The following is a 25,851-nucleotide window of genomic DNA, read 5'->3' on the forward strand; positions in this document are numbered from 1 at the left end:
AGCTTTGACTAGTGTTTTTGTAAAATCATAAAAACTATTCAAAACGTGTCAAAAAATTATAAACTTTACCTTTCTGGAAACTAGACTCATAGTGATATATCCTAGAATCAAAAATCGTTTAGTAATCATCGTTTAACATCATGTTACATACCAATAAATAAACGAAAATGAATCTGTCGGCAAACTGATGTCATCAAACAAGTGAAATACATACCTTTTTAGCGATGAAAGAAGATATACTAAGCTTCAATTACAAGAAATAGCACTTAAAATTGAAAATCCCCAAACTTGGTTCTCAGAGTTCTTCACACTCAACACGAATCTGGCAAAAATGGAGATAGAATTGATGGAAACAGACACCACACGTGAATTCCTCTCGTAAAAATAATTAGATTAGAGCCCGGAATCAAAGGATTTGGTTAAGAATTGAGTGAGTTAGAGAATTAATGATTGAGGATTATGGTGGGTGTAAAGAGATGAAGAATAAGTATAATAAGAAGGAATGAAGAGAAAGAAAAAAGGTAGGTTAAATATGTGGTCAAATTAAATTTAAAAATGGGAGGGTAATTCAAAATTTTTTGAAGAAAAGAGGGGGTTAAATTTAATTTGAAATTTTGAGGGAAGTGAAATTAATATAAACTAAATATGAATTTAATTTATTTTTAATAATCAAAATAAAGAGTTGTTAGTGTAAATATATATATATATATATATATATATATATATATATATATATATATATATATATATATATATAACAACTAATTAAACCTTAAATAATATAAGAAATTGTATAATAAATATAAAAACATATAAAATAAATACAAGTGATATTTATAGTTGCTCTAAAAGAGTTGCATAAGAGTGTAGTAATCAGTGTTAACGCCCAATAAACCATACTTTCATTAGTGGGTCATACTAGTTCTTGATCGGTGTTAGTGTCCCATTATAGCATCTATCATGTCACAGTTGCTCTAAAAGAGTTGTATAGGAGTGTCATTAGGCCTTATTTGGCCTTGATTTGGGTCAATGGCCCAACATGTTATACATTCATCAATGGGCCTTGATTGGTATTAGTGGTCATTATAGCATCTATCATATCCCGTTGATACAAGAGGGTTGTATATGAGTGTAGTGAGCCATAGGCATGTGTCAACGCCCGATAACATGTCATACTTTTATTAATGGGCCATATTGGGCCTTGATTGTTGTTAATGGCCAATATCATCTCTTTCATGTCATAGTTACGTTAACAGGTTGTATAGGAGTGTAGTGAGTCATAGTTGGCCGTCATACTTTGCATTAATGGGCCGTCTTGGGCTTTGATTGTTGTTAGTGACCCATTGTAGTCTCTATCATATCATAGTTGCTCTAAAAGGGTTGAATATGAGTTTAGTGAGTCATAGTTTGGTTACGCCTAATAATATGTCCTACTTTCATCAATGGGCCTTATTGGACCTTGATTGTTGTTAATGGCCTGTATGGTCTCTATCATGTCATAGTTACGTTAACAGGTTATATAGGAGTGTAGTGAGTCATAGTTGGTCTCATCAAATGGCGTTGATTGGTAGTAGTGGCCCATTATATCACCTATCATGTCATAGTCTCTACAAGGAGGTTGTATATGAGTGTAGTGAGTCATAGTCATGTGTCAACGCCCTATAACATGTTATACTTTTGTTAATGGAACATATTGGGCCTTGATTGTTGTTAATGGTCCAATATATCTATATCATGTCATAGTTAATTTAATAGGTTGTATAGGAGTGTAGTGACTCATAGTTGGTGTTAACGCCCAGTAGCATGTTGATGTGCGAAACGCGGTCTATAAAAATATAACCTAACCTAGACACTCTAGTTTTAAATTTATAAATCTAGACTATCCTAATGCTAGACCACTAGATAGACAAGTGTACCTATCAACTGTAGTAAAGCCTAAAGAAGTCCGGATATCGAACCCACAGGACACTAGCGACACCTAAACTAGACTTTGACTAATAACTTAAATAAATATATTTAATTGATTTTTTGTGTTTTTTTATTATTAACTATAAATTAAATAATACTTAAACTAACTGACACTAAAAATAGACACGACAAATAGAACTAGAACTCAAATAGGGAGAACAACTACCTAGGCAAGGAATCCTACTAGTTAACTCGTAAACTCTCGGAATTGGATTTATGATTGGTATCGTATTCTAAAAATATGAAACTTAAGGAATAACTAAAGTATGCTAGATCTCCTCCCGGTCTCACCAACAATACCTAAGAACCTTAAATATCATGTAAGCTCAACGGTTAAATGGTTCGGATCACCTCCCGGTCTCACCTTACCTAACTATGCTAAGGTACCCAAAGGCTAAATTACCTCCCAGTCTCTCTAATCACAAAACACCCAAAGGCGTAAAGGGGTATTTTTATTTAATTCGGTTATAATTCGGATTTGTAAGAATCTAAATGAATCTAGGGTAACTCACTCCCGTGCAATCACTACCCAAACACGTAAAAGACCAAAACAGACGACACTTAATTACCTCCCGGTCTCTCAAGTGACAGAATATACGGTATCTCTAAACTCTCAATTACCGTTCCTATGGAATACGTTAACTATATACCATAAACTAGTTGTAAACACACAGTAAACAACCTAATATGCATCCATACATGAAAGACATTCACAAAGAAGCATATGGAGAAAAAATTGATAATAAATTAATACCAAATACGCATATGCATCACAACTAAATAAAATAAAAACTTTACCAAAGCATAAACCAATCAATAAATAATCCCAAACCAAAAATAAAACGAGTTTAAAAATTATTTATCCAAGCCCAGGCAGTATAACAAGTTTAGCCAACCATAATAATAGATGAAACAGAGATATAACAAATAATACGATTCATCGAAAAAGAAATAAATATAGTTGAGCTACTAGCCTGGAAGATTGGTTAAATTAATTCACGTGCTAGGTAGCTTGCTTCTTTATTCCAAACGCACCAAAAGATGACTCGGCCTTAACTTGCGTGACTTTTTAATCTGCCCCAAGCTACCACCACCAAGGGTGGCGCCTCACTTGATTGGAATTTTTTTTCCTCCCGTCTGTAGGGTTCTATAAATATATATATATATATATATATATATATTAAAGACTAAAGCCCACCGACTTTTTTCATATATATATATATATATATATATATATATTAAAGACTAAAGCCCACCGACTTTTTTCTCCAAAGCTTGTGTCCAAAGACTCCAATTAAATACCACCACTTACTATAGTTTGCTTTCTGGCCCATCTGTTTTGTTTATCAAAAACAAATTAATCAATTTAAACCTTTGTTCTAACAACAACACATTTGAACCTCGTAGCTTTCATTCTTATTATTATTATTATTATTATTATTATTATTATTATTATGTTCGACTATTCACTAGTTGGTCTCAAGTTTAGTAAAAATACTCTATTTTAGCTCGTTGTCTCATAAAACCTTAACAAACCACATATGAACCAGTTTGGAATAATATTCAATAAAAACCTGGCTCAAATATACTTAAAAGTATAGGAAATATTTATATAATATTATGTATATTTTAGATCACATCACATGTCATACTTTGCATTAATGGGCCGTCTTGGGCCTTGATTGTTGTTAGTGACTCATTTTAATCTTTATCATATCATAGTTGCTCTAAAAGGGTTGGATATGAGTTTAGTGAGTCATAGTTTGGTTAACGCCCAATAATATGTCATACTTTTATCAATGGGCCTTATTGGACCTTAACTGGTGTTTGTGGCCCATTATAGCCTTTATCACATCATAGTTGCTCTAAGAAGGTTGTATAGGAATGTCATTAGTCATAGTTAGATGTTAATGGCTGATAACATATGATACTTTCATCAATAGGTCTTATTGGGCTTTGTTGGTGTTAGTGGCCCATCATAGCCTTTTTTATGTCATAGTCGCTATAATGGGCCATATTAGGGCTTGAAATCTCTTAGTGGCCTATTATGGCATGTGATATGTAACATTAGATATTTAAGGGTTATATCGTGTTATAGGGAGTCATATTAGACCATAATAGATAAAAACAAGTCATACATGTCCTAATGGTCCATATTGGGCCTTGAAATCTCTAATGGCCCATTATGCATATAATTTTAAATTGTGACTTAAGAGGTACAACTCGCCTAACCCGTCGATATACATTAAACATAGGGGTGGAAACTGGGTTGGGTTGGATCGAAACAAGTTATGGGTCGGAACGGGTTAGGGTCGAAACGTGTCAGGGTTGGAACGGGTCAACTAAAAAAAGGTTGTTATGGTTCGGGTCAGAACGGGTCAGAGTCAAAAGGTTCGGTCATAGAGAGTCCGGGTGAAAATGGGTCAAGGTCGGAACGGGTCAAAACGGGTTTTGAGTTTTTTTTTTTAATAAGGACAACAGAGGAAATGTTTTAGTTTTATCATTAAAGTTCATGTTCCAGTCCAGTTCGTTTCACCACTTAACAACTCATTTTTACAGCAAACAACATGCTAAACAGCTCGTTTCAGCAATATTTCAGTTCATTTCAGCACTTAACATCTCCTTTTAATAGCAAACAGCATGTTAAACAGCTCGTTTCAGCAAGTTTTCAGTTCGTTTCAGCACGTAACAGCTCGTTTTTATAGCAAACATCATGTTAAACAGCTCGTTTCAGAGATTTTTCAGTTCGTTTCAGCACTTAACAGCTCGTTTTAACAGCAAACATCATGTTAAACAGCTCGTTTCAGCAAGTTTTTAGTTCGTTTCAGCACGTAACAGCTCGTTTTTACAGCAAACATCATGTTAAACAGCTCGTTTGAGCAATTTTTCATTCCGTTTCAGCACTTAACATCTCGTTTCAGCACTTAACAGATCGTTTCAATGTGTTTTGACCAGTTTTGCAGCAATTCAGCAATAAAAAATCAGCAGTTCAGCTCGTTTTTGCCCGTTTCAGCAGGTTACATAACCAATACTTCAAAACGTTTTGTGTTTTCAATCCAGAAAACAAGTATAGGCAAATGTTTAGTGTTTTCAAAACCAGTATGCAAGTATGTCCGTGTTTTCAATCCAAAGCCTGGTGTCGCGTGTAACAGAGTTTTCTCAAAATCAAATGAATGCAATTGACTCGCTAACTGTTACCTAGTACAAGTGTTTTAAGTTATGAGAGTATGTTCAACAACACATGACTCTAATACCCACGTATGAACTCACACGCAAACACAAACTTGACCCGACGAATCGTTGGTGATAATAAGTAATGTCAACAGTACCGAAAGTCCTAACATGTATCCACCCATCATATCATGGCAAAGCAACCAAATATTCATCATACAACTTAACTTATGATCATTCAGTTCACGAGACAGATTCTGGCATGTACAAACTGATTTTATTCACAAAGAAAAGATTAAGGATAAATTCTACAAAATTTACCACAGTATGACATATGAATCAGGTATTTCAAAAAATTTTTATTATATTTTTCTCGAGCATAGAAAACTCAAAATAATTCAACCATTACAGATAGGTACTAACAGTTCAGCAGATTGCGCAACAAAAACTAATTTAATGATTCTATCAACTCATTAAACCAAATTGTGTAAGACCAAGTGGGTTATCTTTTAAACTCATAATACTAAGTTCCAGAAGTGGAACCAACCCGTTTGGGTTTGTCATTAGGGAGTTATGGTGTCTGAAAAATGGACCAGAATATAACTCCCCGTATCAACTTTGACATATGTGTTTGTAAAATCATAAAAGGTATTCAACACTCGTCCAAAAATTACAAAATTTACCTTTCTGGAAACTAGACTCAGAATACTATATCTGAAAATCAAGAATCGATCAATAATAATTGTTTAACACCGAGTTACAGATCAATCAATAAACGAGAACGAATCTGTCAGCCAACTGTTCTCAACAAAACTCAAACCCTGACATGTTTATCACATCTCTGGGGTTCTAATTAATCATGTTTAAAACCCCCATTAGATTTGATCGCATGATGGTTGATGAAGTTTGGAGAAAGAAGCAAAGTGATGAAGAAGAGTATTGAGCTTCAATGGATGTTTATGAATTAGGTTTGTAATTGGGAGGAGGTGAAGATGATGGCCACATGAAGCATAAAGTGTGGCCATTAACTAATAATAGTCACATTTGTTATTTTGATGTCACTATTAGCTTTTAGCCACACATCAAATATTATAAGTGGCTAACAAACAATGTTATATGGTCACATAAACCTTTAAGTGTGACCATATTTATTAATTTTTAGCCACATATGAAACAATTAAAGTGTGACCATTAACTACTAATAATCACACGCTTTGTCTTAATGTCACCGTTAACTTTTAGCTACACATAAAACTTATAAGTGGCTAACAAACAATACTCTATGGTCACATATACCCGTAAGTGTGGCCATATATATTAGCTTTAGCCACATCATTAACAAATTACTGTAAGCATAGATAATATTTGGCCACAGTTTATTAAGTGTGGCTAATAAATATCACATTTTTTTGTGAAAATGTGGCTAACAGCTGCGTTTTTTGTCACACAAATTGAATAAGAGTGGCTAAAGGTTCCAGCATGTGTGTTTTTTGTCACACGAATCTAATATATGTGGCTAAAGGTTCTAACATGTGTGTTTTTAGTTCTAACAGGTGCGTTTTTAGTCACACGAATATCAAATGTGTGACGAAAGCGATATTTAGCCACACATTTAGACCGAGGTGTGGCAAACCGCCTAGAGCATGTGTGTGGCCAAAAGCCAATATTCACGTAGTGATTATAAGTTTTATTATCTATTCATTTTTATAAAGCCGAACCCTTGATTTAAAACCCGTCTTGTCTCTTTTGATATTGGTTTAGCTATTTAAAAGCCCAAAAAAATAATATTATTTTATTTTAATTATCAATTAAGTACGAGTCCCTAATCATTTACAAATTAACCGGTAACCCGATTAATAACCGAACCTTCTCGTCCAATGTTTCAAATGTAATTTCAACTAAAGTTCAAGTACATTAATATATTTTATTTATTCGTCTTCAATTAGCTTTCAAGTCGGATTCGTTCGTTTCGTTCACAAGCTCTTTATATGTCGATTATTTATTATTTCCCGATGGCAATCGAGGTGAGTACTTTCATACCTCGTTTTCCATCTTTCGTTTTGGGGTGACATTTCATACTTATCAAACTAAATGCTTTATTTACTTGAATCTTAAACCCACAAACGTGATTGTATACATTACTCAAATATTTGCTTGATTTGGTGTTCTATGCTATATGTCTATGTGTTTATCGCTTTCAGTCATGGGGGAAGTCTATAAATCCGTGATCTATCTGGTATTCTCTTATAGCACGGTGTCGTTAACGTAATGCAATTAACGATATTCTATTAAATACTGAACCATCTGGTATTCTCTTATGGCAGGTGTCGCTAACGTAAGTCTATTAGCGATTTTATCCAAATTATGGCTTTTATTTATTGTTTCGTATACAAGTTTTGTGGCTTCTTATTTCTATATACTTATATGCTCAAACTTATAAATTGCTCACCAACCTTTGTGTTGACAAACTTTATTTTATGAAATGTTACAGGTTTGACTTTTGTTGACTTGAGGACTTGACGACAACGTTACCAAGACTATTAGGATGTTAGTAAAACAAACAATATAATTGCTACTTGTATTCAACTTGTTTGTGTGAACGAGATGTGTTGCTTATTGATACGCTGAAATAAAAAGAGTTAATTAAATATTGTCACTTTAAATAGTGTCTTGTGTATTTGGGCATCGGTTGCACCCCGGCATGTTCCGCCGCCTTTGATCGGGGTGTGACAGACACAAACCAAACTAAATTAACCATTTTTGTATCGACTTGTTTTGGCCCTAATTTGCTCTTACACATGACCCAAGCTTATCTGACTCGACTTGTTGCCGGTCCTAACTAGTAATCACGTGACATGTTAATTTTTTAAAGTTAAAGAAGTGTAGCAATTCCATACTCAAATTAAAGACAATAAAATACTTGTTTTTATGATGTAATTTTTTTTTTTTTTAAAATATTAACTTGTAAAAAATTTATGGTCTCTTAAAAAGTCGTAGGGTAGTTGGTTTTTAATAAGGGCTAAATGTTTAACTATTATATAAATTAACAAAAACTTATGGAATTTAAAGGACCAAATTTGTAACTATTTAAGTAAAAGTTTATAGTTTTTGTTTCAAACGCCTAGTTATAGTAGGTTCAAATGTGTAGCTTTTTCGCTTGACTCCTCTAACCAAACAAAACTTTTTCTTAAGTATGAACTCATAAAAATACAAAGGATTTAGTTTCGGCTACACCAGGTGATGATAAGAGACTAGGCGAGTATGTGGTGACGTTCACTAGTTAGATCCTTAAATTGAACGGGTTTTACCTCACCGCACCATCGTGCCTTCGGGCGAGTGTTCAAGGGCGTTGACCTTATATGAGAGTCTCCTCGGATGGAAGACGAATGTATCCCGATGTGATGAATCTAGCCTGTAACTAATTTAAAATTTCTAATTAGCCACTAAAAAACAGTTTAACTTCCAACTAACACTGGGTTTTACAAAAAGAAAACTAGGAATCCATTAATTAATATCGGGCTTATGTTAAATTAGTTAAGTTGCTCACCCTCTAAACATACATTAAATTTAAAATTAATGCCTTGTTTATCATGGGACTACAACCACAATACCTATAATGAACATCTTTCACAAATCTTAGTAATATTAAGCTACAAGCCCTTTTGATATTAATATCAAATAGTGTGTCCAACTACAACTTAGATAAACTACAGAAACTCTTATAACATATCAAACCATTTGTTATATATGTAACTCTTTAAGATTATTGTGTACAGATCAAATAAATTGGGAAGGAACAGTTTAACATTTTTAAAGGTTAATTATAAATTGTGCCAATTAGATATTAGATTATTAAATATTACAACTATATAACTTAAGAGGATTAAAACATAGATATAGATGCCCTTCTCTATTAAAATGACGTTTGAGACTAAGAGAAAACTTGTATAAATGATGGCCTAATGGTTTATGTTAACTTCTCCAAGTCCTCGAACCTGTTGACGGCTCAAAGATATTTATGTTATAAGACAAGCAACGCTAATCCTTTGAAATTATAGAAAACTTTATGGTAATTCGGATTCTAAATTATAATAACTCTTCAATATATTTTGTATTTAAGAATTATATTGTGATTGAATGAGAACGCAAAACAAATACTAATTTACTCTTGCAATCTGTTTTTGGCTGATGATGCAATTGCGCTGAGAGTTTGTCATGGACAAAACTATGCAATGCACAAGCACATCAAGTGAGTTAGAAATTCATGCTTGAGTACTCGTTACTAGCGATGTTATAATACAAAGTTACAAACCAACGTTCTTTTCTCCATTCTAGATTTTGTTAGGAAAAGGAATATGAATTCAATCAAATGAAATATAAATATAAATTATACAAGGGCAAATTTAGAATTTAAGAATGAAAGGGAGGGCATTATTGGAAGATGAAAGCCGAATTTTTGGGTTTAACATTGTGTTCATGCACTCTAGAAGCCTTAAAAGAAGCTACACCTTAATATGCTTTATCAAACTCCACAACATTTCTATCTTTAGAATCCCAACTTTTTAAATTTCCTTAAGTTTTCAAATTAAATGAACCAATTTTATAATTTACTTTAGAGCATTTTTAATTTTTTATCCCAATCTTTATTTATATGATTTAACCAAAAATCATTTTCTCTAACCTTCGTTATTTTTAAAACCTGCACAGACTGATTCTCTATCTCTGTTTTACCAAACAAATACTTATTTTAATGTTTTTTTTCTTGATTTACACTTATAAAATTATAGAAATTGATGAATAGCAGGACCGTCTCTGAGATGTATTAAAAAATTTAAACCAAAGACGAAATAAAGTTTTGGGCCTTAAGTAAAATGTTTTTTTTAACACTTGAAATTTTAAATTGACTTAGTTATGATTTGAGTTGTTTAAAAAAAGATATATAGTGAGACTAGAACTCATAACCTTTTGGTTGGGAGTGTTACACCTTTACCACTACAACAAGCTATGATTGTGTAATTGAATTTAATGACTAAAATTACATATTTGTTTACATAAAAATATATATAATATTTTTAATAAAAAAATTGCGTGTAGCAGAGTGTCGGGCCGGCCGGCCGATCACCCTAAAAATTATTAACTTTTAAACCTGGTTAAAACATCTCATTTATTTGTGAAACTCTTTCATTATCAAATCCTAAGTATATATTATTAACTCTTTTACAATAAATAAAATTAAAATCCAATACATATATATATATATATATATTAGAAACGAATAATATAAAACAGCCTCGTAATACGGGGGATAAAAACTAGTTCTCAATAAAAATAAAGAAAACCAAGGCTTTAATTTTCAATACACTAGTTTAGCCCTTTTTTTATTTTTATTTTTATTTTTTTGGAACAGAACTTTCATTAAACCACCTAGCAAACGCTATAAATCAATACAAACACAATATTACAAAACAAAAGTGCACCAATATTTTCATGACAAACTTTTTTGTTCGATTCTTAATAAAAAAAAATCCTAGAGAATATATTGCTTCCATCGTGTTAGAAACATTAGCCCTCTTCGACGAAAATGCTCCTCTCTCTCTCTCTCCATATACACCAACGCCATGTAAGTATAATCACTTGAAACACTGTTCCTTTCTGATCGTCTATGTCGCATGGGTTCAAGATCAAAAGTAAATTCCTCATCATATGTGCAGTGCCTGATACAGAAATTTCATCCAGTAGATACCAAAAAACGTTAATTACAATGGGTCCGGTTAAACTAAAACGAGTCAACCCAAAATGGGCCAGGTCAAACCAAATTTGGACGGGTAAAATATATTACATTAAAAAATGATACTCTAATAAATATAGTATATGAATATTGTCGAATTTAATTATTAAAAAATGATACTCTAATAAATATATATTTTGGTCTAATTATTATAACAGTCTTATTAGACTCTAAATTAACTAGAATGTTTTAGAAACCTAGAACCCAAATCTTCGTTCCTCAAATGACAAAAAAAATCCCATCCCTTTTGAATTATAAGAAACCCGTAAACAATCAAATCAAAACGAAATCAACAGAAAAACAAATGTAAACAACTAATGAACGTATCTTGTATATCAAAATAAAAACAAGAAACCGAATCACAAAATAATATGTGAACGACCATATATACCTGATCAGATGTGAAAACCTTTTCGTCTCACACTCCTGCGTAACTTGCAGATTTCAAAATTTCAATTTATGATGTAGTTAGAAAGAAAATTAAGCAATTTGAGTTTAATTGTTAGTTTCAAAACAAAATTAAATTTAAACTTAAAAGGTTGAGCTCAAGAAGTTAGGTTTGGGGCACCGAAAAAGATAAGCATGGTGCAAATGTGTTGTGTTTAATATATATTAAAAGTTTGTAACATAAACTAGAGATTTGAGAGGGTGTCTACGTTTCCTCTAACCCAACACTAGATCCGCCCCTACATATGCGTGCATATATGAGGCACCGGCCACCAGTTACTAAACAAAATCAAAGTAGCTAAGTGTCATGACTCATGATGTAAGCAAGTAGATTTACCTCTAGCATAATATTATAAATCCATTAGTTAATGTGTATAACATAATGAAAAATAATTAAAAATAAATAAGTAAGATTTTCCCATTGTTCAAAGGAAAAAATTAAAAAAGAAAAAGGTGATTTAGCTTCAGCTTCAACTACAGCTGCCCGAATCTCCTCGAATTACGAGGTCTTTTTGCATGTATATATACATATATATAAACCCTCACTCACCACCCTCCACCATCATATTCAGGAATCCCTCAAAAGAAACACATCCCTCACAAGGTAACACCAAAAACCCTAATTACTCACATTTGTATATATGCATGTTCTTTGCCTTAATAATCTATATATCTATCTCTAACATTTTGTTTGTAACTTTGTGTAGAAAGATCATGAGTAGGCCAGGAGATTGGACTTGCAGGTCATGCCAACATATGAATTTCCAAAGAAGGGAATCGTGTCAAAGATGCGGAGAGATGAAACATGGCGGCAGTTTCGGTGGTCGAGGTATTGGTATCAACCCTTCAACATTCAGTTTCACCGGGCCTGATGTAAGGCCCGGTGACTGGTATTGCAATGTTGGCAACTGTGGGGCTCACAACTTTGCGAGCCGCTCTAGTTGCTTCAAGTGTGGAGCGTTTAAGGATGACTTGGGCTCTAATGGTGGCGGTTTTGACGGTGATATGTCCCGTGGGAGGGGTTTTGGGTTTGGCGGTGGTAGTGGTAGTGGCAACGGTCGTTCAGGGTGGAAGTCCGGTGACTGGATATGCACTAGGTAACTTTAACCTTTCTTTTGGTCCCAAGAAACCCTACTTGTTGTTTATAATATTTCATGCCTGAAAAGACGTACGTACTTCATGCATAATTGCATATGATTAAAGAAAGAGGCAACTTCATATAATAGTAACCAAGTTTCAAAAGTGTTTCAATTATTTTGTAGAAAATAATCAACAGATAAACTTATAAATTTGTTTTAAGTTTTTATATTTAGTTTTATACTTTTTTAAACGGCAACTGTTACTCTTACAATATTACGTTACACACCAATAAATCTAAACTACTTCGTTACCAAAATTTGAACCTGGAAGACATTGTGTAACTACCAAGTGAGTTAGCGCTACATTGACTTATATTTAGTATTACATGACTTGATTTTTGTAGGCCAGGATGCAACGAGCATAATTTCGCTAGCCGAATGGAATGCTTTAGATGCAATGCACCAAGGGACACCGGTAGCCATTCTTCCTTTTGAATTTTGTTATCACGTTTCAAGTTCCGGTAAATAAGATCCTAAACATATAGTTTCCGGTTGATATTAGGGAGCTTAATAACTAATACATGCAGAAATTAACAATGTTCATATGATATAATTTCAGGTATTATGAGTTTTCTATCTACATAAGAGGAAGAGTGAGAGAGATAATGAGCGATTGATCAGATGAAATCAAGAAAGAGCATCGGATATTCTAAAGTGCCCTCCTTTTTGCCAATATCATATGCAATCCTATCTTTGATTTTCTCTTTTTGTTTTTTGCTTTGTTTAATTTTTATTTCAATAGTAACGATGATCGATCTGCTAGGAAGTCGTAGGTTAATTATGGTTATTTGATTAGTACAACTCATGTTTAATTTTATGGCTGATTTTGTGAAGTTCTTCTGAGATCATGTTGTTTTGGGATGAGGATTCAGTCTAATATTATGTATGTGTTGCTTTTGTTCTTTATTTTCTGCTTTTCAAAAAGAAATTACATAATATAGAGAAACCATTAAATTAATTTTGTAAAGCGTAAATCTAATAAATTGCAAGCTAACAAGTAATAATATTTCAGGTTTGACAGTCTAATAATTAGTAATTACAAGATATATATGTGGTTAATTAGCAAGAACCAACATGACAGCATAGGATTCCAAATCTTTTAAGTTTAACATCTTTTTTTCACCTAGAAATCTGCAATACTGGTCAAAAAGCTAAGACACACATTTTTATTAATTAGTGATATTTTTTTTTTTGAATGTTTAAGCTTGCCTCCTACCATTTACAATAAACCGCCATTGCCAGGGATCGAACCCTAGACCTCTCACCCAAAGGCCTAAGCCTTTACCATCCCACCAAAGTGGAGATGGCAATTAATTAGTGATATGATCTCCTGCTAGACATTATTGTTTAGCTTTTGCCAAGATTCTTATCAACACAATTGTAAAAAAGAGGCTTTATATTTTACCTTAAAAATATGCTCCCTGGTCAATCAGTAGTCGTATACATGTCATTATCATTTTAATATCCACAAAGATTCTTTATTTTCTTCCCTAATAAAGATCTTGATGATGGCTATAATTCTGAACGAAATAGAGTAAAAATCAAAAAAGAAGATAATCATCAACAAAGATCAAGATAAAGTTTGGTTGAGATTAAAGTTAGTATTTATCAGTTTAATAATTAAATAGTTTAGTTTATCTTTTGAGTCATATTTAGTTCAATTAGAATATGGTCAGTTAGCTTAAAAATAAATGATTAGGGTGATCATATTTTGTAGTTCGTTTTGACTCATTTCATTAATAAAAAAGAGTCATAACCAGCGTGGTTGCAATTCTTGTGTGTACTGTGTTTTTACCATTGAAGGGGATCAGCCTCACAATTTCAAATCAGACTATTTATTAGTTAAACTAAATAAGAGGCCTTATTGTCATTATTAGAAAGTATGTTAGTCTTATTATGTATTTTAAAAGTACAAGAATCTAGTATTTATGTAGGTGCGTGTGTGTATGCATGTAAAGTGTTACGAACCGATTTATAGTTAGGGTTAGATATATATGATGTTTCAATGAGACGTTGTGTCGGTTGATTGTGTTTATATACCCATTGACATCTATGTAAACTTTCAGATCGATTCAACAATCAAGAAAGTCTATTTCAATTCTTGTTCTTCAATTTCGTTCATTACCAATTCGCTTGTGTTTGGCCGGTTGCTTCTTGATAATTACCAATGCAGACATGTCTATTGGTCAGTTGAGCGTTGATGAGACATTTTAGTCCGTTAATTTTTCGGTAGAAACTTACGTAAAATGTGTTAAGTATCTAAGGACTAAGGTTACTATTACATTGATCTTTGTACACACCCCAACTAGCTAGCAAGTTGTAATCTTGGGTTCTTGAGGTGGATACAATTATATGATTAAGATCATAGAAGGAATACACTACAAGCTTTTGCTCTAAAAGAAAAACCAGTGCAACTTTAATCATGATATGAAATGGTGATATTTTGAAGAACTGATGGTCCATTCATTGCTTATTGTGGTGAATTTATTAAAGGAAGTACTGAAGCATATATAAAATGATAACAAAGGTAAGTAATAATAATCATGTGGAATCTACCTTGCATGAAAGTTAAAGAAAAGCTAAGCATTGATAGTTTTCAAAGTTCACTTCCCAAGCTCGTACAGAAAAGAAAGTGAATGGAAAAAAGCCTTTAAACTAGTTGAGTTTGCTCAAAGGCTGTCAATCTAAATATTTTACTACTGCTACCCAATTCATTTTGATTGGAAATATTTTCATATCATTTAAGTGGAAGTAGTAACCTTCAACAACAACCCCCCTCACCCACCACCACACACACACAACATATGATGCGGTGACAAGAATGGTTTAATAACCAATTGAAAGTTGGGTGTTCGATCCTCTTGAGGGACATATGTATATAATATTTAGTTGTTCAAAAAACTTATTTTTTGAAGACCTGGTCGACACTAAGGCTATCCCCTGTGAAGGGGGCAACGTTGTCCCTCCACAGTGTCACGCCACTGCCTAGTGGGTATTGGGGGGCAACAAAGCCCCTCCTAATGTTGCCCCATTGTGGATTGTTATCCCGATAGGTTTTAAACATTTTTTTTCAATAAAATTAAAAAGAAGATAACAGTACTTAAACTAAAATAAAAATAAAAACCATACAACCCAATTAAAAACATAAAATAACATACTTAATTAACTAAAATAAAACTAATACTCGTTGTCGTTTACGTTCTCATCCTCCTTTTCGTCCTCGTTCGCGTATTTGGCTATGATTCTTTCGGTTGTAGATGAGATAGATCCTTCAGGGGGGACTTCATATCCTTTTCTCGTTCCCGTTCCAATTGCATTTTTTTCTCTCATCATGCATTGTTTAATATTTCGCATGCATTTTTTTCCTCTCTTCGTGCATCATTTTATTTTCCTCCTTTGTTTCAAATTTAAAATTGACAATCTCGTAAAGTTTAAGCTCTAAGTTGTCAAATCGCGAGCTCACTTCGGAACTCATCGAAGAAGTCGTTTTAGAAGAAAACCCTCCACCTTTCACTAATGTCTTGGTTTTATCACTTCCAACCGAGCGTTCTAACTCAATCAGTTCGTCAAATAGAAAATCAGTATCTTCATTTTTAAGTTAAATTGACAACGAGCATCCGGCGTGGCTTGAGATGATGATTAGCCAAACCCCAACCGATGGCGGAAACATCGGGGTGCAATGTGATAGATTGATTCCAAAGAAATTCATTGACATAACTAGATTAAATAATATTGTTTTACATTGCTAATGAAAATACAACTTATCCATAATGAAACATATAATAACAAAATAATAGAGCATAGTTTTGATTTTAGAATTTGGCGTGTATCTAAATCCACCTTAAATAGTTTTCTTGCAACAATTCTTCAAGCATTTCCTGCAACATTGTAAAAATATCCGTCAACACAAAAATGTTGGTGAGCATACAAGTTTGCATAATATAGAATAAATCTTAAATCCATATGACTAAATTATGTTTAGTTTTAGAATTTATATCAGCATGCATGACTACATTTCAAACCACAGATTAAGCACTAGCATATCCTTATTGTCAACATAACATGGCCGTAATAGAATACTTTACAATGACCTCAAACAAAAAGGCGGTGTGCGAATCTTATAACGTTATACATGTCAAGGGAGGCTTGCAAAGTTAATGAAAGTAACATGTCAACTTATTCTAGCATGTAGATTGAATAAACAAACATATAGATTTAGCTTGTATTAGGATTGAGTTTGCTTGAGTGAAAATAGAGTGTGTTTAAGTTTATGTGATTTTATAATAACAATGTTACATCCCAAAGGTGTGAAAAGTTTAAGAGGGATCGAGTATAACTCACGGTTTGGCGATTTAAGTTACGAAATGAAGGATTAAAGTCTTGGAAGTTTGAACACCGACGTCACCCTAAAAGGTAAACGGAAATGTGTAAGCACGAATGGTAAAATATGTGTGTGTGTGTGTATATATATACATGAGTTATAATAATTTAGTTAAGAATTTGTCATAGGTTTACCACTTCAACAAATCATAAAAAGATAACTTGGAGGGCCATGACATTAAGAATCAAGAGAGTTTAGGTATAAACCACAAACTTGTTAGTTATGTTAGAATCAAGAGAGTGGATATAAACCACAAACTTTATTAGTTATGTTAGAATCAAGAGAGTTTTGGTATAAACCACAAACTTTGTTACTTATCAAGAGAATTTGGGTATAAGCCACAAACTATGTTAGTTTATCAAGTATTGTCATGGAATACCACTTTTACAAACCAAAATATGATTTGGAGGGTCATGAACAAGAGTTAAGTATTTTTAGAATTTATTAATGGAAGATTTTAGAAACAATATTAATCTATTTTCTTGTGTAAGGCTTGGTGGGTTTATGGTTGTAGAATTATTGTTCAATTTCACCATATAATCTTTCACTCACAACCAAGATGGAATTCTTTGATAAACAAAACATAAGGTTAAAAAACATTTATAACTTTTGAACATTTTGAGAACTTAAGCTAAATAACATGAATATAGTTAATAGATTAGTTTATTGTTACCAAAACACAAGATGGTTTGAAAGAAAATCAAGAACACAAATGAGTTTTGGTAAAATCACTCCTTGAAATCTCTACATGGATTCTTCCACTAAAGTTCACCTTTGTGAAACTTGGGGTAAGATCCTCGAGGATTAACAAGGTAATTTTTAAGAAATAAGATGAAACTTCACGAGTTTTAGTTTAGAACATGAGTTCTTACCAAGAAGATGAAGGTTGAATATTGGAGAATTCAATGATGAAGTTTGATAATTTGGGAGGTGAAATGGAGTTATGGGGAAGATGTAATAAGTTAAATAGAAAGGTAATGAATATAAAGGGAATGAGTTTGGATTTTGGAGAGTGTAGGAGGTATTAAAAAGGTAATAAGAGGGGGAAAGGAGGTAGAATCCAGTTTTGGAGCCAAAGCAACAACAAATTTTCGTACTGAAAAATCAACAATATGAAAAAATTACAAATTTTGTCCTTTTGAATTACAGAAATTATGGAATGGGTCCTTTATCAAAAATAGTTTCACTGTTTGTCATTTATTTGGATGTTTACCATGGTTTTTGTCCTTTAAGCTAACACCCGTTAAGTTTTCCCCTTAAACAGCCCCATATGCATAAAATGTGATGGGCATAATCGTCTTTTCCCCTGCTCCTTCTCTTTCCTCCTCACCTGTTAAAATTCAATACGCTTAGAATAATTAACACCCTTTTTAATTTAGAAACCCTAATTCACAAATTATTCCCGACGATTCTATGTGATTTGAAGCCATGGATGACTACGACTAACTGGTTGGGTTTCAAACTCAAATGTGTGTGTGCTGATATAGCAAATATTAACATTTAGAAAGAAGATAGCCTAACCACCAATAAGACGGCTCAATCAACCGAATATCCCAAACCCTAACATTCCTACAATTAATAAACCCAAACAGTGTCGGCCGACACTCATCGCCTCACACGCACCGGCCCGATTCCAACTCACCATCACATTCTTCCTCTCATCAAACCTCACCACAAACTCCAACCCTTGGCCATTAATCTCACCACCACCAGTTATCCCCACATCCTCCGCATCCTCCGCCACCACCACGTACCACCGCTCTTTCTCCGTCGGATAATCCTCCAGCCTCGTCCCGCCGTACACCGTCGCCTTCTTCTGCACCTCCAACACCACGCTAGAGTTCAACCACACTGTCGTCGTTAAGTACTTCCTCGTCGTAGTCGTCCATGGCTCCAAATCACATAGAATCGTCGGTAATAATTTGGGAATTAGGGTTCATAAATTATAAAGGGTGATTATTTTAAGTGTGTTGGATTTTAACAGGTGAGGAGGAAAGAGAAGGGTCAGGGGAAAAGACGTTTATGCCCTCACATTTTAAGCACATGGGCTGTTTAACGGGAAAAGTTAACTGGTGTTAGCTTAAAGGACAAAAACCAGGGCAAACATCCAAATAAAGGACAAACAGTGAAACTATTTTTGATAAATAACCAATTCCATAATCTATGTAATTTAAAGGAAAAAAATTGTAAATTTTTCCAACAACAAACACCAAACTTTTTTCGCGATTCCCGCTTCATTATAACTCGTTTCGCACATAGTTTTCGCCTACGTTCATTGTTTTCAGAGTATTATGATATGCAAGAGAGTAATTCAACATTCATGGTGTCAAAATTTGGGTTTAAACCTTGAATTGATGTATGTCGAGGACTACGCTCTCAAACTTTTGTTTGTGATTCCCACTGCGCCTTAGCTCGGTTTCGTGCACTATTTGATCAACTTGAATGCGTTCAAAATCGAGTATTTTAATGTGATAGATTAAATATAATTTTCATTTTTTTTATAGTTTTGAATAAGAGTATGCGTTTAATTGACTAAACGTGAACCATGTATTAACAAGTAATGTTTGATTCAAAATATAATTCCATTAGTCACGAAATTAAGATTACAAGGATTCAAAATGAAAGATTTGACAATTATAAGGGATTAAATTAGTAATACAACGAACTGGAAAGTACAGATATTACATGATTGATCAGCCGAAGTAGACGTTGTCTTTGACCGTTTGGACGATCGTGAAAAGGTGGCGGAACGGGCGCCCACTTTGGTGAATTTATGCATATACTTCAAGCATCCAACATATTAAATCGGTTTTATTTTTGGCGCGGTATTGTTTTAAGGCAAACTTCATAACATTGGCATCACTCATGCCGCTTATTTTACTGCTTGATTCACAGCGGTTGTACAAGTTGGCGAAGCTGGTTACTTTTGTTCTCATTTTGTTCCATTTATTGTAAACCGCTTTGCCGTTGCGGTATTTACCTCGACCCATTATTTCATACAAATGTCATGAATTTTCGCCCAAAACTTAGATTAAGTTTTATCGTTACCTTCGATCGGGTCTTCAGACGAGTCAATCCATGCACGTGCCAACACAACCTTCTCTTATAGTTCCCACTTCTTTCGATCACTTTTAGTTTTTCTTGTTTCACCTTGAAGTTTTTTTATGACTTCGTTTTTTGGCGTAGTAGGAGCTACTTGGGTTTCGGTCACTTAGGGTTGAGTACTTGGGGTTCAGGTAACTGTGAAGACATAAATGGCATTACTGGAGACATATATGACATTCCAGGTCATAGTAATATATCAGAGAACGTTTGTGGCATTTGCGGGGGTGGCATTGTGGGTCGATTACCTTTTTGGTTGGGAAAAAAAAAGAGTTAGTAGGGTCGTTTTTTGCAAGCAAACACTACGTGAATATCGACCTTCGGTCACACATGTGGTCTGGGCGATTCGCCACACTTCGGCTTAAATGTGTGGCTAAAAGGTCTTAGACCATGTTTGAAAACCTTCCAGAATGTTTTGGCCACACATATTATTCTTCATGTGACCATTCTATACATACTCAGGTACTTTTCGCCACACTTTGAAAAACACTATGACAAAAACTAGCCACATTTAAAAATGTGTGGCGAAATGTGGCCTACAGTTATAGTTTGTTTGATCTTTGATACATGTGACCAAAAACACATGCATTAGCCACAAACTGTGACATTTAACTAGCCACATGTTTTAATAGTGTGGCCAAATGTGACAAACGACTACTGTATTGATAAGAGACGTGTCTAAAAGGTAAAAGATATAGCCACTTATATTACGTTGTGTGACCTAATGTCACATTTTCTAGCCACATTTTTAATAAAGTGGCGAAATATGACGAACAACCATTGTATTTATTAGTAATGTGGCTAAAACGCTTAAAATATATGGCCACTTATACGAGGTTGTGTGACCAAAGAATAATTTACTTTTATTTTTCCTAAGTTTTATATTGTCACTGATACACTTATTATGTGTGGCTATAAGAGATAAAGTGTCACACTTAAATATTTTTAAATGTGTCCAATTGTAATTAACGGCCACTTATACGAGGTTGTGTGACCAAAGAGTATCTTAGTTTTGCTTTTTATAAGTTTTTTATTGTCACGATTACACTTATTATGTGTGGCTATAAGTGAGAAATTGTCACACTTAAATATTTTTAGGTGTGTCCAAATGTAATTAATGGCCACTTATACGAGGTTGTGTGACCAAAGAGTATCTTAGTTTTATTTTTTATAAGTTTTTTATTGTCAAAGATACACTTATTATGTGTGGCTATAAGTGAGAAATGGTCACACTTAAATATTTTTAAGTGTGTCCAAATGTAATTAATGGCCACTTATACGAGGTTATGTGACCAAAGAGTATGTTAGTTTTATTTTTTTTAAGTTTTTTATTGTCACAGATACACTTATTATGTGTGGCTATAAGTGATAAATGGTCACACTAAAATATGTTTAAGCGTGTCAAAAACGTAATTAATGGCCACACGTTGATTTGACGAGTGGTAACGTCATCATTGCCTTTACAGTTTCTTGTGCCGCCAATTTCAAATTATCAGGGAGATGTACCGCCGAGTTCCGATGGTGTTTAAATACTAGTCACAATCACAATCACAATCCACAAATCACAATCACATCCATAATCACAATCCACAATCACAATCACAATCCACCTTTCTTCCGATTATAATTTCCGATAATGGCTTCAACATGGGTCGAACGTGCACCGGGTGCTCATGCCCCCATCTACGACGACCCCACATTTTTCACCATACAATTCCACTTTTCTTCCGGCGCCGTCCGGAGGAATCAAAGGGTGAGGTATGTGGACTATGTCCACCCTCACACCTTCACGTACCAACAACTTAACCGAATGGTTAGGTGGCTTGGGTACACGACTGCTGATTATTTCAGCTTTGATATGGTATTGACGGGAATCAAAGTGGCGTACATCGAGTTGAACGACTTGGATCACTTCAAGGCGGTGTCCGTTTATGGGGCATTCCGTAGTCAGGTGAACCTTCGCCTCCAAAGGCTTAGGGACTCCACCTATACCACGGATGGCATGTACGAGAGGATCATGCCCTCTCATACTCCAGAAGAGAATCCGTATGTGGATTCGGATACGGAATCTCCAGGGAGGTCTACAATGGATGTCGATGTAGATTCTGATATGGAGTCGGATGCTAGGAGCTAGTTAGTTTTATGTAATTTGGTTTTCTATATTAATGTAAATGTTATTATTGTAAATGTTATTATATTTTGGTATTAATATGTTATGTGAATTGATTAATCATATTTATTTTTTTAATACATAATCACTTATATTGTGTGAATGTTATTATTGTAAATGTTATTATTAACTGTAAAGCGGGGAGCGTTTCCAAAGCGTGATATAAATAACTGGTGGCTGAAATTTAATGACTCCTTTTTTTTAATACATAATCACTTATATTATGTGAATGTTATTATTGTAAATGTTATTATTAACTGTAAAGCATGGAGCGTTTCCAAAGCGTGATATATATAACTGGTGGCTGAAATTTAATGACTGCAATAAACCAACTATAAAACAAAAGACTTTAATGCCTGCAATAAAACTGGTGGCTGAAATTTATTAGGCTTTAATATATATATGTCATGTGAATTCCAAACTTGGCCAAGCAGAAAAAATCTAAGGTTTCCACAGATCTTAAACTTCCCAAAGATCTTAAATTTTGATAAAATCCCTTCCAAAACTCAATGCCATCACCAAATCTTAAATTAGGTTACTTGTGATGGCATTGAGTTTGGAAGGGGTTTTTCAAAACTGAATTTTATTTGTTCAAAGGCTTATTCAAAGTCTAAGACCCACAGATGCTTTGGTCAAAGATCTGAGTATGGAGGGTACAATTTTGATATGAAGGTTAGTGAAAAGAAGGGCATAATGGTTTTTTTTATAAAATGAGTTGATAATGTTTTGCAGGAAACCGATTGTTAAAAAGTATGTTGAAACATAACCAAATAGAGGTTGTGCAAGAAACAAAAGCATCAGACGAGAAATGATGACTGTCACCGATGGCCGGTTTGGGCGGTTTCGTGGTTTCCAACCGAACCATGAACACCCTAGACAACATGATGCATTTTTGGGCTTTCTTTGTATTAATGTAACTTTGATATAGCACGAGTCAGTTATGAGTGTAATGAATTTATTGATCTTACTATGATACACTACAAGTCAATTGTGACTTTTATCGATGTAACATGATGTATGTTTGAACTTGACACCAATTGACCAAAATAGCAAGAAGATGAAATGAATTCAACAAACCGGCCTGTATAAGTATTAATAGTATTAAAAACAACCAATATTTCTTTAGTTTGAATTAATAAGTACAAAGTAAAGAATGGTGATATCGTGTATCACAACTAAATTTAAACATTATTTACATCTAACTAGCCGAACGAACACAACTGCTGGGTCGACAACCCCGACATCGGTGTCAATCTCCATTACGAATAGTTGTAGGTTTTTTCCCGGGCCTCCAGTAATCATCCGGGGACTCATTACGAGCAGTTGATTTGGCTGTACAAGTGGCAATGTATTACCCTCATGAGGGAAAGTTACCGTAGTAAATTCCTCATTGACCTCGTCATACGAATGCCTATAATTCTTGGGTGGAGTCATGAGGATAACATGCTTTTTTCTATCCAGCTGATCTTGAACATAAAACACCTGGCGTGCTTGCGAGGCCAATATCAACAGATCATCCTTGTGGCCAAATTTGTTTAGGTCTACCGACGCGTAACCAAGAATATCAAGTTTGACATGTTTACGGTCAACCCATTGGCACATGAAGACCGGAATTCTTTTAGTATGATAATCTAGGACCCATATCTCTTGCAAAACCCCAAAATAAAAGTTTTGTCCGTAGGTCACCACGTCTTTTTTGATGTGCATGTCATCCGCCTCTACACCAACCCCGCTGTTCTGGTAAACTCTACCATCATGAGATTTTGTACGAAATTCAAAAATGTTGATGTCGTATGAGTCGTATTTGTAAACGTTGCAGTGTGCTCCGTGTGCAATCCACTTTGCGGTTTCCGATACAGAACCTGGGAGCCTGCTAGCTCTCTTTCAACCTGAATTTCATTACAAGGATTAGATTCTTCACCTACATTGCAGAAACTATAAAAGAATTTAAAAAATTATAGAAGACTTAATAAATTGATCTATCTTGTCGCGTAACCAGTCACCAAACTTTAAAGTATGCTCCTTCTCCAGCAATGCTTGTCGTTTACCAGGCATTTGGTTTTTCAAAGAGGTCTTGTGTTGTCTGCAAGTAGGAGTATAATATATTATGAATTAATATATATATATATATATATGGGTGCAGTTACTGTACGCTAATGCCTTAACGTACGGTATATTCTGATTTAATATATGGGTGCGTTTGCTGAGCGTTTAAGTTTTCTATATACAGTAACTGCACCATATATATATATATAATTTAGAGTATATATGTTAGTATTACTTACTCGATATACAGCGCTATTTCAGGCGTATTCTGCAGCATATAGAAATGTGCTCTCTTGAAGAGATCAGGAGAAACTTCAACTGATCTAGCGCCTGTGACAAGAATTGTCTCCCCATTATCATCATGCTTATCATGTGGAATACCAACAGTACTCTTGATGTTTTTTTGGTATTCACTCAGAAACTCGATTGTTTTTTCCGCAATGTTCTCCTCAGCAATGCACCCTTCTGGATAAGTTTTGTTTCGCACATGCCCTTTGATAACCTTCATACACCTTTCAAAGGGATACATCCAATGAAAGCATGGTGGCCCACATAATTTTACTCTCTTACAAGGTGCACGGTTAAGTGAACCATGACATCAAAAAATAATGCCGGAAAGTACTTCTCCAGCAGGCACAGTGTAACTATTTGCTCTTCCTGCGTCTTATCAAGCTCTTCTACAATGATTTCTTTGCTACAAATTGACTTGAAAAAAAAACAAAGCCTGATTATAGCATTTCTCATTGGTTCTGGCATGATGGACCGTATTGCAAGGGGCAGAAACTGTTGCATAAGCATGAGATAATCATGTGATTTAAGTCCTTGTAGCTTCCTTTCTTTAAGATTCACCAAACTAGAGAAGTTAGCAAAATACCCTAGTGGAGCCTTCAGTTTATACAGTGTTTCAAGAAATATGTCTTTTTCTTGCGCTGATAATGTGAAGCATGCTGCAGGCAGTTCTCTATTGTTGCCTTTTTCTTTCGGTTGCAACTCCTTTTTAATCCCTAAAAACTCCAAATCCTTTCTAGCTGCCAATCTGTCTTTCGTCCTACCAGGAATGTTCAGCAACGTCCCGACAATACTTTCTGCCACATTTTTTTTAACATGCATCAAATCAATACAATGTTGGACATGTAAATACTTCCAATAGCTGAGCCGTTGGTACCATATGTTGAAATTCTTCCAATATGGCTGCGGTATTGTGTTATCCCTTTTCCTCTTACTCCCAGTTAAAGATTCAGATCCCTTTCCCCATTCATTGTTAATGTTTTTGACCTCGTCGTATATCTCTTCCCCTGTCATAGGCTCTTTAGCGGTTCTCATCTCCTCTTTTCCGTTGAACGTCTTTGTTTGTTTTCAGAAAGGGTGGTCATGTGATAAATACCTTCTGTTGTCAGCATAACTCTGCTTCTTTGTGTGATAAAGTCGAACACACTGAGTGTCGCCCCGACACACCACACAACCTTTGAATCCACTGTAAGGGCAACCACATAGTGTACCAAGAGCAGGGTAATCATTAATCGTCTATAACACAACTGCACGTAGTGTAAACATTTCTTGTTTATATGCATCATATGTTGGCTCCCCGACCTCAAATAAAGATGCTAGATCGTCAATTAAAGGCTGTAAAAACACATCA

General features: G+C 34.3%; 1 protein-coding gene and 1 long non-coding RNA gene across 3 annotated transcripts; both read left to right on the forward strand.

Moving 5' to 3' along the window:
* The first annotated feature begins 858 nt into the window (after nt 1-858).
* On the forward strand, nt 859-1,426 carry LOC143613420 (uncharacterized). The gene is made up of 2 exons (XR_013150113.1): nt 859-938; nt 1,274-1,426. It is a non-coding gene; the product is annotated as an uncharacterized LOC143613420 (long non-coding RNA).
* Nucleotides 1,427-11,646: 10,220 nt separating this feature from the next.
* On the forward strand, nt 11,647-13,403 carry LOC143613417 (RNA-binding protein involved in heterochromatin assembly dri1-like). Of its 2 annotated transcripts, none has more exons than XM_077087126.1 (3): nt 11,647-12,471; nt 12,858-12,928; nt 13,073-13,403. In XM_077087126.1, the coding sequence occupies exons 1-3, from the start codon at nt 11,891-11,893 to the stop codon at nt 13,096-13,098; spliced, it is 678 nt and encodes a 225-aa protein (XP_076943241.1). In that variant the 5' UTR covers nt 11,647-11,890; the 3' UTR covers nt 13,099-13,403. The 2 variants fall into 2 exon arrangements, with proteins under 2 accessions (XP_076943241.1, XP_076943242.1); XM_077087127.1 differs by having other exon boundaries at nt 11,650-12,471; nt 12,858-12,974.
* Nucleotides 13,404-25,851: the final 12,448 nt, after the last annotated feature.

This window comes from Bidens hawaiensis, unplaced genomic scaffold, assembly GCF_021521415.1.
Source record: "Bidens hawaiensis isolate Kalapana, Puna unplaced genomic scaffold, B.hawaiensis_p1.1 tig00037336_1, whole genome shotgun sequence".
NCBI classification, from domain to species: Eukaryota; Viridiplantae; Streptophyta; class Magnoliopsida; order Asterales; family Asteraceae; genus Bidens; species Bidens hawaiensis.